The 12,148-nt window shown below is 30.4% G+C and overlaps 2 protein-coding genes across 2 annotated transcripts; both read right to left on the reverse strand.

The window, feature by feature from the left end:
- Window positions 1-75: 75 nt before the first annotated feature.
- Window positions 76-5,226, reverse strand: LOC112741201 (derlin-2.2). The gene is made up of 6 exons (XM_025790077.2): window positions 2,396-5,226; window positions 1,933-2,032; window positions 904-1,118; window positions 738-821; window positions 539-592; window positions 76-453 (listed from the first exon to the last, which is right to left on the reverse strand). The coding sequence occupies exons 1-6, from the start codon at window positions 2,492-2,494 to the stop codon at window positions 271-273; spliced, it is 735 nt and encodes a 244-aa protein (XP_025645862.1). The 5' UTR covers window positions 2,495-5,226; the 3' UTR covers window positions 76-270.
- A 1,967-nt stretch (window positions 5,227-7,193) lies between these two features.
- On the reverse strand, window positions 7,194-8,611 carry LOC112741202 (15.4 kDa class V heat shock protein). The gene is made up of 2 exons (XM_025790078.2): window positions 8,331-8,611; window positions 7,194-7,827 (listed from the first exon to the last, which is right to left on the reverse strand). The coding sequence occupies exons 1-2, from the start codon at window positions 8,470-8,472 to the stop codon at window positions 7,556-7,558; spliced, it is 414 nt and encodes a 137-aa protein (XP_025645863.1). The 5' UTR covers window positions 8,473-8,611; the 3' UTR covers window positions 7,194-7,555.
- Between the last annotated feature and the right edge of the window lie 3,537 nt (window positions 8,612-12,148).

Here is a 12,148-nt window from a genome sequence, read left to right on the forward strand (position 1 = left end):
TCAACCTTTTTACTGATCACAAGCGTGCTAAAAGAAGAGTATTATTATCTACAAAATGGTGGCTGATAAACGAAATTGAGAAGGGGAATCTTGTTATCTCAATATTCCAGTAAAAACCTTGGATCTTCTAAATAGTGCACATTAATAATTATAATTATCAAATGCACGCTTCAAAAAATTTACAAACAGCAAATGTTCTCTCTCGCTATTATATATTACAGGATCAACCACCATTAGTGTTCTCTGGCTATTGAACTCCCCTGGGGTTATTCAATCTTGATGACGTTCATCTACTGGTGGAGCAGCAAATCTGACATTGGCAGGCCGTGCCACAACTACTGTATCATCCGCAAATAGAGCTTTGATGAATGCCGGCGTTTTTAGCGGGCGACGACCAGTCATCCTAGGATACACATCTTCAAGAAAATAGTATGCATGGCCAGCAATCATCCCCTGCATAATGTCGTTAGAATTTGCATTAGCTGTTGCTTAGACAAATATATTGCATCCAAGGATTGAAAGGACTGAGGAGACATACCAGTAGATCCACCCAAGCACTAGCACCAACAAGGACCGAGAATCCCAAGAGAACCTAACATTCATACAACTTTTAAGATCAGATTGGTTGCTTGATTGGTAGTTAGAACTAAAGGGAAGGATAAAAAGACCAATTCTGGGTACAAAAAGCATGAAGGTAGTTGAGTGTATATCAGGTAACAATAGAAAAGCTTACGTACCCATGGGAGGTAGGCAGCTGTGAAGGTAAAGAGTCCTAGGAAACTCATGTGAATAAAGGGGTTCTGTTTGCTCCATACATAAACCTGGAAATAGATAAATTATGCTCTCAAAACACTCGGACATGGTTAAACAAGAGTAGTCAACAATCAATAACTGAAAGCTTACCATCATAAATGTCAGAGAGTTACTAAGAAAAATAATTTTCGCAAATGACTCTGACAAATAAGGTATCATCCCTCCAAGAAGAACGATTCCAGTCAACACCGTGGCACCGAACAAGAGCATATAAAAGAAATCAGCAGTCCTTCCCCTAAAGGAGTTCTCCTCCAGAAGCTTGCAGTACCGAGCAAGAAAAAACATGTGAAACAAGAAATCCAAGTCTGTCCATTGCATAAGAAAAGAGCATGTAAAAGTTAGACGTGCACATTCATAAGTTTCAGATTAAACAATGAGAAACAGATGAGTAAAGAATATGTCAATATGCAGGCACTAAAGGCCACCATTAAAAGAAGAAAGGAGCGAAGACAACAGCTTAGCATGTTTTGAATCCAAACACAAAATTACTCTTAAATATATGGGGTTAGATAGGGAATTAGCTTGGTGCTATAGTAGTCATGGAAATTGACTAGGGTATGTCAAGAACTGAATAGAGTAGATAGCCATAATAAATCTAAATGCATTTGTGAAGCTGAATGGCCTAAAACATCGGACAACATGAAAGAAAGGAGGGGGTTGGGGGGATCAGAAAATTTCATATGCAAATATGAACCATGAACTATGCCATGGTATGCAAGCAATAACAGCTTTTGCTTGTGATTTGATCAGGAGATTCAGGCCCTTGTCCAAAATACTGTAGGTCACGAATCATTATCTATCCTAACACTTCTTCTCTAACATTATTCCATGATAGTTAAAATTTCTTTCATGAAATTGCTCTCATGTCAAATGATAAATGGAAGGATTGACATAATCAACAACCACTACTTGACATTCACATTACATATGTGATTGACCACAGAGAAAAAGAGGCATCAGCCATCAGTAGATAACAAATGAGTTCCGATAATGTGGCAGCAACATAAAGAATTTAAATGATGTCGCATTAAAGTTGAAGCTTAAGGAGTATCTAAGAAAGCAAAAAATAAAAGAAAAAAAATCTAGAAAGGTGAACACTTTGAACAGAAAGAATCTTACCCATTTTCCTGAAGTACAAGAAATTAGTAATTAGACGCCAGAACTGATATTGCTTCACCACCAATCTAGGGTTTAAGTACAAATGATAAGGTGAAATTATCTGCAAAATCACAAAGATTTAGCTACTTCCAGCTTCCAAACCAGTCAAATCGCAAGCTAATTAATCCTTCACAGCACAATAATTGGAAACTAAAGCCTATCCCACAATCAAAGTATAAGCATTTCAACTAAGACAAGAATGACCCAATCAAATATTTTCATTTTTCAAAAAGAAAAATAAATAGAAAAATCAAAACTTATAACGAATATTAAGGCTTTGCTTTTCAAATCGCCGGAAAAGAATGCCCAAATTAAGAAATCAGAAGAACAACAATTATCGTTAGGGAGCACAAAAAATCAAATTGGAGACCCAGAAACACAAATGGAAAAAAAACCGAACTTTGGATGAAAGGAACTGGCTTACATCGAGGGAACAACCGATGGTGGTGACGACAGCAGCAGTGAGGTAAGAGCGCGTGATAACCGGCATCTGCTTATACCATTCTTCAACCGCTTGCGCCATTGTTCCTTTCTCCTAATTTCTTCTTCGTAATTGCCGCCAAAGAGGGAAAAACACGAAACAATAAGGAAAATAAACAGGTGAAACCTTGAATAGGGTTTAGGTATGCTCTGAGAAATCGGAATGAAGAGAGAGAAAACCGGAAGGTGAGTTGGAAAGAGATTATTGTGGAAATTGTACACAAGAGAAAGAAGGAGTAGAAGATGGCGACGAAGGAGCACCGATCAGAGAGATATTCAGATGCAGAGAAACACGATGAATGACAGAGACTGAACCAATCACAAAGCGCGTGCTCTTCACGGACCAATCATGTTGTTGTACTTTGTTTACAGTGTTTTTGCCTTTTTGGAGACTTTTATTATGGTCAATGCTTTTGGGCCTTAAAATGGAGGCGGCTACGTGGAATCCTCTTAAAGCCCAAATGTATTAAGCCCAAAAGAAAACCCTATATACATTTTCTTTTGAATAAATGGTTAAATTAGTAACCAATTTGCCTCAGCTGCTCAAAAGTAGATAAGATAACAAATTTAAATTAATTTTGATCTTATTGGATAAGATCAAATTTAATTTAAATTTAAAATCTTAAAGATATGATAACGAATTTAAATCAGATTTGATTTTATTAGATTAAATCATATTTGATTTAAATTTAAAATTCCTAAAAATACTACTAAATAAATCAGAATTAAATCAAATCTTTTAACAAATCTTAACAACAAAGCAACTAAAATATAGGCCTAATAATTTCGAAAATTAATATTAAATTTGTGTCTTCTTTTAAACTTGAAAAATACTTATGGGCTTCTTGCTGTCCTGACTTAGCCCAATAGACCTTATGAGTTGTCGTCATTTCAACACTACTCTTTTTGAAACGAACTTTTGGTCTCCTTGATATCCAAAATTGGTATGGTATAATTTTTCTAGGATTCAAATCTTTGAACGTGACAAGATTACCATTCTCCCCCTTATCTCTAAAATGACGAAAATACCCTCCTTAACACATATCAACTAACATGACTAATTTAAAATCTTTAAAGGACAAATTTGATTAAAAAAAAAATTTTTAAAGACCAATTTAAAAAATAAATAATCTTTTTAAGACTAATTTAATTATTTACCAATTTTCTTTTATATATAGAATAGATTTTTCATGACAAGAAAAAAAAAAGAATAAATTTTTAAGTTTGTCTTCAAAAATCAAACTAACTATTATTTTTATTCATACAAAATTAAAATATTGACAAATTTAAATTAATTTTATATTCAAAAAATAAATAAATTATTATTCTGTCTATAAAAGTTTAAAATATTAATAAAATATTTATAATAAAATTAATATTTAGATATTTTTGTTATATAAATTTTTTTTTATAAATACAAAACTAATTTCATTTATTTATAATTAAATTTGTCATTATTTTAAATTGGTTTAATTACTTTGCTGTTTTCGATAGTTTTGCAAAATTTTCAATTAGGTCCTATATTTTTTTTTTTTTAATTGAATCCTTACACCAAATTTTTTTTAATTGAGTTCCTACACTTTTTTTTTCTTTTATTCAGGTTTCTGTACCAATTCTTTTTTTTTTTTTAGTTGGGTCTCTGTAAAATTAAGTCAATTACTACTAAGAGGGACTTAATTGAAAAAAAATTGATACAGAGATCCAATTAAAAAGAAAAAAAATATAAAGACCTAATTAAAAATTTCACGAAACTATAGGACCAATCGAATAATTAAAACTTTTAAATTTGTATAAACAGAAAAAATACTTTACTCTTAGAAATAAACAAAGTAAAGTATTTTCTAATACAAGAGTGAGGTTAAGTTTGCTACGTATACCAATTCTATTTTCTAAACTAAGTAAAATGAAATTACAAATTCAATTCACCTGGAAATTAAATACTGAAAGGCGAAGAAGTGATACCCAAGGCATGCATGATGCACAATTGCACATGGTGAATCTTAAAAGCAAGGCAAACTACGAGAAAAATAAAAAAATGTCATACTTTGTTGGCTACCGGTGGCTATTTAACTATAAAGTTTGGCTACCATGTGCTCTAAAAATATATAATAAATTTATTATTAATAAATAATTTTAATTTTTTTTATTTAATAAATATAAATAAATACACTAAAAACTTAAAATTTTTATACTTTTAAAAAAAATTAATTTATAATTTTAACTTATGTACTTAAAACACATAATAAATAAATTTTTAATTATAAATCTCTATAAAACAAACCTTATAAAAAGTCTTTGTACTCTGTAGTAGTGTCACAGAAGTTTCAAATTACCGATTAATTGTTGGTGAATGCTATAGTGTCTAAAAAGTAGTGCATATTTATTAAAAAAAGTTAAAAATTATTATTTAATTTAAAAAATATAAGAATAAATAATTTTAAAAAAATTAAAATTTACTATAAAAAATAAATTAGATAAAATTTAGACAAAAATTCATAGCCACTATAGAATTGACCTTAATTGTTTCACAGCATCCCATTTGAAGATATTGATGGAAGCTGAAGTTTTGTTTTGTCTCATTCTAAAGTTATGTGTCACGGTCTTAAATACACTCTAAGGATATTATGCTAGTATTTGAATTTATTCAACTTCTTAATCTAAGACTACATCAGCTTAAAAATATTTAGAAAAAAAAAAACTAAGAATATAAGAGAAAGAAAATTTTAGTAGAAAAAATACTTTATTATTCAAGTATTTGTTTCAAATGAATCACATACTCAAACTCTAACTTTCTCCTCCTATTTATAGTCATTCACCTTTTTAATAGATAGTTAGGATTAAATCTAATCAACGGTCCAGATTAATAATTCAGAACCTTCATTACAAATATCTATTTTACCACAACTTTCTAAATACTTCTAGATTATTCCATACTACTCTTTATACTTTTATATACATCAAGACTTTTTTAGAATACTCTATGACTTTCTAGAGTCTTCTAGAACTTTCTAAGGTATTTCGAAACCTTCTAGAACATTCTAGAACGTTCCGAAATCATTTAGAACATTCTCAAACACTTTAAAAAATTATACAAACCGTTAAATCTAACCTTCTAAAATTTACCGTGACATATATCTTATCTTCTTTTTCCTCTCTCATAATAGAGACTACTAGAATTTTGCCAAGAAGAATACGTTTCCAAGGACTTTGGCTATATTGTTAACCAAAAATACTATTAGCACGTTAAAATTAGTTATAAAAATTAATTATTTTAGTTTAAAGTTTTTTTTTAATATATATTTTATATTTTAATAGATATTGTATTCAATAATTAATTTTAATATACAACTAATTAATAAGACCATAAAAAACACACCAACTTTTCTTATAATATTCGAAGAAAATAAAATACCAATTACACTACTAGTATTCTATTTTGGTGAAAAGAACGCTATCAGGGGGGGAAAATAAAAAACGAATGAAATAGATGAGTGATTTTATCACTCCTAAAATTGATAATGCTACTTTTTGGCAATTTTTCAAATTATCCTCCATTTTTATTATTTTGATTTTTTATAATTTTTTATTGAAATACCTAAAAAATAAGATACAATATAAAAATGAGAAAAAAAATTCACCCCCCAATAATATACCTCATCTCATACTAAGATTTAAAAACGCCTCAATTATTCTTTGAAACCAAGTTGGAAAAGCCGTCAAAAATATCTGCGGCCACTTGCAAGTTGCATGTGTGGTAAGCAGATATTTTCACTTTTTCGGTGATGGGAATTTCTTAATATTATTATTTGGAGTTCGCTACTTACAAAAGATCCAAAGGGGGAGGCAAATTGATTATTATCATGCGTATACAAATTGGCAACTACTCAAATAAAAATGACAAAAATATTTGTTTACGAATATATTTTATTTAAAAATGTAATTTATTTATTTAGTCACATTTTAAATAAAGATAATATTTTTATAAATATCAAAATTTAACCATTTAATTTATTATTTAAAAATAAAAAAATATATATTCACATAAACATAATTATAAAATTTTCATTATAATATTCACCATCCAAATTATTCATATCCACTCTGCCTCTCGTTAAGGTAGCGTTTGTTTTGAGGTACTGAGACAGAGACTGAGAGACTCAGTATCGTGTTTGTTAGTTCAGAGACTGGTACTAAAATTTATGTCTCTGTCTCTAAAATTTCAGTATTTCAGTACCTCTAAAAAGTAGGGACACAGAGGACTGAAATTTTTAGAGATAGAGACTGAAACTTTAATAACATTTTATACCTAAAATACTTTCATTTCAATTAATTAATTTTAATTTTACTCTTCATGCAAATTAAATTAGAGTTTTATTCTTGTTTCAATTCATGTCTCCCATTTTGCACCAAACAGAATACTGAGATTTATTTCAATCCCTGTCTCTCCATTTCTGTCTCTCAATCTCAGTCTTTCCATCTTTATCTCTCCATCAAACGCTAACTAAGAGATTCCATTGACACCAACATCTCTTTCAAGATTGTCCTTGGAAACTAGTTAGTCAAACTGCTTCCCTTTTGGCCCAACAATAATATTAAGAGAAGTGCTAGGAGTCAGCAATTTTTATGTTTTGTAATTATTAATTGGCCATCAATAATATTTTTAATGGTGTGAGATTACATCTAATGGTAGGAGATCACTCACTTTTTTTTTATGGTTAAGTGCTGGCCACAAAATACAAAAATTGATGCCCTAAACTTTTTCTAATATTAATATACACTCCAATATGCCATCAAGTAGTGATTACACAGGGTCAAGTGAAAAAGACTAACCCACATGATAAATAATGCTAGTAAAATTAGGTGACAATTATTCGAGTTCCATGTCCATATCCATATCCATAAAACTCAAATTTTGGATGTCACTTCAAACAATTTTGTACATAACAACCATTGAGAAATAACAAGATACCCAAATAATCATGCAAAGTTACATAACATAGCCATTAAGCATTAACCAATGTCTAATAAATTAATAATTTCCCCAAGAACACATAATTGATTAGTTAATTAGTAAAGCCTATAGTGGCAGCAGCTGATAAATCAATTAAGCAGCTCTTGCAAGAACATTATCCAATGTATGAGGAACATCATTGGGGTCAATGTAGAAGCCTCTCCTAAGTGACCTTGGAACTGTGATGGTTAAGACACCATCTTCATAGCCAGCAGAGATTGCATCAAGATCAACCCTCTCTGGAAGCCTAAACTTCCTCCTGAACTTCCTTGCTGGCTCACTTGAGGATTCATCCACTGCTTCTGTTCTTATTATAAGGTACCTTGAGTCCTCAACCTCCACTCTCAGTTCTTCTTTCCTCACACCTACCATACAAAGAATTAAATTAAAAAAAAAAGACCCAATTCTAAGATACTATAATAAAGACTAAAGTTGCATTTGGTAGTAAAAAGCATGATATATACAAATATACAAAAAGGTATTTAAGTACCCCAAGGCAGATACAATATATAACAATAACAACTAGCACTCATTTCACGTTATGGAATCAACTACATAGATCAAATAGAGTAATATTCTTTTATGAGGAGTGCTAGGGGACATCAATTTTTGTGATTTGTAACCATCAAATAGCCATTAATAATGATTTTAATGGTGTGAGATTGGTGTGAGATTTCATCCAATGGCTCACTTTTCTTTGCTGGTTACATGCTGGCCAGAATTTAATAAAATTGCTGGCCCTCTAGACTTTTTCTTCTTTTATTACTAATCATGATTACATTTAAGCCATTAAACAGAAAATGATTAAGATAATAAACAAGAAGACAGAGAAAAAGAGATGTGATAAATGGTTGCTTTGCTTGCTTACCAGGAATATCAGCTGAGAAAATGTGAGAATCATGGGTCTCAGTCCAGTGAACATAGTTTTCAGGGATGAAGTCATATGGGAAGAGGAGATGGGAAGGGAGAAGGAATTGCCATGGTACAGAGTGGGATGCTGAGAACTCCATTGTTGGTTATGAGTTATGAATCATGAATCACAGATATAATGGGAATCAAGAAAAGGAAAGGTTAGTTGGTTGGCCTTTTTCAGAGGTCAAGTGGCCAAGTTGCTATATCAATATGCAGTTAATATAAAAAAGATTAACTAATTTACTATCTTTTTTTATTTGTGAAGAGAGGACAGTGAAAAATAAAACTCTTAGTTCAAAATTATTGGTTATTTAAACTTTTTTGTATTATTAGAATTAGTATATGTACCCTTGTTATACACAGATAATATATAAAAATATATAAAAAAATTGAATTTTTTAAATGAAAGTAATTTTTGTGATAAAAAATTTATAAAGTTAATTAAATTTAAAATTTAACTATTTTTAATATTAAAAATAATAAAATCAATGAGTAATAACTTTACTTATTTTTAAATTATAACCATTACTTATTAATAATAATATATAGTTTGTGATTAAATTAAAATATTTATATTAGAATTTTATTTTTTCAAAAGATTTTCTTTAAATAACATTAGTTATTAAATTTGTAGATATTTTCTTATTACTCATGAATAAAATTTTTAAACCATCTCAGTCGTATGTTAAAATCGATTTGAGTAAATTCAATTTCGCATAAAATAAAATTTGTTCTTGGATTAACTTTTTTATTATCATAGTAAAAGAAGCTATTATAGAGAACTATTTTTGTTAATCTACTTATAATTATTTTATATTCAAGTATCACATTCATTCTTGGAATCAAAATAATATATGACCAACATTATTACCAACTAAAATTTGCCAATATATTTTGTCTATTCTTAAGTTGAAGTAGTTATATTTGACCTAAAAATAATTTTATATTTTTTTATTAGTTTAAACACCTACTAAAATTGCCAAAAAAAAAGATGAATGTACAATATTTTGTCTTAGTTCTTGAAAAATAATAGAAGAATTCATGTCTAAAATCTCGAATTGTCCATATATAAAAGAATAGATATATGCCATTTTTCAAATAAAAAAATATTTTGTTAGAATAGAAATAGAAGTGATATTGATTATTCAATAATCAAAATGAATTTGTCCATCTAATACAACTATTTTTTTATCAAAAAAAAAATTTGTTATGTAAAAAAAAATCAAGATATTACTCAAATATTTATCAAATGCTTCATAACAGTACCTACTAACTAATAAGTATTTTTTTTTATTATGAGTTTGGTTTTCACTAACAAAATTGTTTAAGAGTAACCGAATTAAATCATGAATATAGAATCCTTAATCACAATTGGTAATATTTTAAATTTTAAGTTTTTCCCCATTCTTCTATTATGAATGAGTAAAGATGCACTATGCAATGTCACTTGAATTAAAATTTAGTGCATTTTACTCTTTGAGTGAATTTCGACCAATCTCTAAAGAATTATTGTTGTCGTACCTTATGATCATAAATAAAGTCAAAATCCTTCTCTACGATAGACTGATACACAACCGTAATAATTTTATTAAAGGGTAAAGTACTAAATTGGTTCCCTACGTTTGGGTATAATTTTGTTTTGATTCTTAAAGTTTAAAGTGTCTTATTTGAATCCAAAAAAGTTTCATTTAGCTTCAATGTAGTCCCACTGTGAGGTTAAAATTAAATAATTAACAAAATGTCCTATATAACAATAAGATTGATAATATGAAAAATAAGTACAAGTTTCAGAGGCACAAAATTAACCATGGATGCATCAATACATTTTTTTATCATTCTCCTTAGTTCTATAAAAAATATTTCATTTAAATTGTAACAAAAATGATAAATAAATGTATTGATGCATCTTCGGTTGATTTTGTGCCTCTGGAGCTTGTACTTATTCTCCAGATTATCGACCTTGTTCTTGTATTGCTGTCATGTAGGGCATTTCGTTAATTATTTAACTTTGACCTCACAGTGGGACTATATTGAAACTAAATGAAACTGTTTTGGATTCAAATAGGACATTTTAAACTTTAAGGACCAAAACAGGATTACGCCCAAACGTAGAGGACCAATTTAATACTTTACCCTTTATTAAATGTATGTTTTTTCTTTTTAGATGTGTACAAAAATTAATATAGTTGAAGTTATTTGTTTTAGTTTATCTCTTTCAAAGTTTAGTTCTCCTATAGCTATTAGTTTAACTAACAAAGAACTATCTACTTCAATTGCGAAAGACATAAGAAGATAGTCTTTTAATATTTTGTCACCGGATCGAAAAATTTCATCTAAATCAAATAAACATAATTGATTAATTTCATTACCTCGCATGGTTAATTCTACACATAATATATAATAATGTTAAAATTAATCAATTTAAGATGATTGGTGCACGAAACTGGCTCTGCAGAATTCGCACAGATAGACCGGCAAGTATATCTGGTCGTCCAAATAATATTTCAGGTGAGTGAGAGTCGATCCCACAGAAATTGTTGGTTTGAGCAAGCAGTGGATATCTTGCAGATCTTAGTTAGGTGGATAGAAATTATAGTTTGTTATGAAAAGCATATAAAACAGATAAATAGTAGAACGTTACTAGATAGATAAGAATTCAATGGTATGAGAATGGTTGAGGCTTCGGAGATGCTTTGTCTTTCCGGATTAACTTTTCTTACTGTCTTCTTCAATAACCTTCTGATTCCTTCAATGGCAGTCGTAAGTGATTAACTCATGTCCTCTCATCAAGTTAACCTCCTCTACTGCAACAATCTACCATGTTGAAGTGACTCATGTCCTCTCATCAAGCCACCCCTAGGTTTCTCACTGTAGCAAAAGACGAAGCTCTAAGCAATCCACTCCCCTTCACAATCCTACTCAAGGTGCCACAGACAAGGCAGATCTTCCAGATCAGAAAGTGCTGCTTCTCTAACTCTAGCCTTAATGCCACAGAGACCTCACTTACCCACGGCCAATGGGATTTTATGTCACGTATCTAAAGTTGCCTAGGTACTTTATTGGAATCCGCAATACAATCTCTAGCTTTAGTTCAACGCTATCCGGGTCAGGAATCACACGGAACCCATGTAGAACAAGGGTGATTGTCACGGGTCACCCTCAATTCATAAGATGAAGAACAAGGTTGCATAAGAGAATAAAATCAGACATATTGAATTAGAATAGTAATATTATTGGTTCATGAAACTCAGTAGAGCTCCTAACCTTAACCTTAGGAGGTTATTGACTCCTACTGTACAGAAAATAATACTGAAAGGTTCGAATGGGCAAAGATCCCTAACAATGGTGATCTTTGTTCTATATATACTAGTCTAGTAATTAAGGATTACAGAAATAAGATAAACTAGTCTTGTAGCGCGAAAATCCACTTCTGGAGCCCACTTGGTGAGTGTTTGGGTTGAGCTAAGGTGAAATCCATGAGCTAGTACCCCTTAGGGGTGTTAAACGCCACCCTGGGCTCCCTTTTGGGCGTTGGACGCCAGCTGCTCCCCTGTGGGCGCTGGACGCCAGGAATAGGGCTGGTGGCTAGCGTTGAACGCTAGTTTTGGACCTTCATTTCTAAAACAAAGTATAAACTATTATATATTTCTGGAAAGTCCTGGATGTTAGCTTTCTATAGTCATTAACAGCGCACCATTTGGACTTCTTTAGCTCCAGAAAAGCTCCTTTGAGTGGATGGAGGTCAAATCCTGACAGATTGATAAACTCCATTTT

This window comes from Arachis hypogaea, chromosome 14, assembly GCF_003086295.3.
Source record: "Arachis hypogaea cultivar Tifrunner chromosome 14, arahy.Tifrunner.gnm2.J5K5, whole genome shotgun sequence".
Lineage (NCBI taxonomy): Eukaryota > Viridiplantae > Streptophyta > Magnoliopsida > Fabales > Fabaceae > Arachis > Arachis hypogaea.

Excerpts from the sequence above, each read along its gene's own strand:
- LOC112741202 (XM_025790078.2), bottom strand. The coding sequence starts at position 8,472 with ATGGAGTTCTCAGCATCCCACTCTGTACCATGGCAATTCCTTCTCCCT. Across the intron at positions 7,828-8,330 it reads TTTCTCAGCTGATATTCCTG|GTGTGAGGAAAGAAGAACTG; the intron begins GTAAGCAAGCAA and ends TTTGTATGGTAG.
- LOC112741201 (XM_025790077.2), bottom strand. The coding sequence starts at position 2,494 with ATGGCGCAAGCGGTTGAAGAATGGTATAAGCAGATGCCGGTTATCACG. Across the intron at positions 1,119-1,932 it reads CTTGTACTTCAGGAAAATGG|ACTTGGATTTCTTGTTTCAC; the intron begins GTAAGATTCTTT and ends TGCAATGGACAG. Across the intron at positions 822-903 it reads ACTCTCTGACATTTATGATG|GTTTATGTATGGAGCAAACA; the intron begins GTAAGCTTTCAG and ends ATCTATTTCCAG.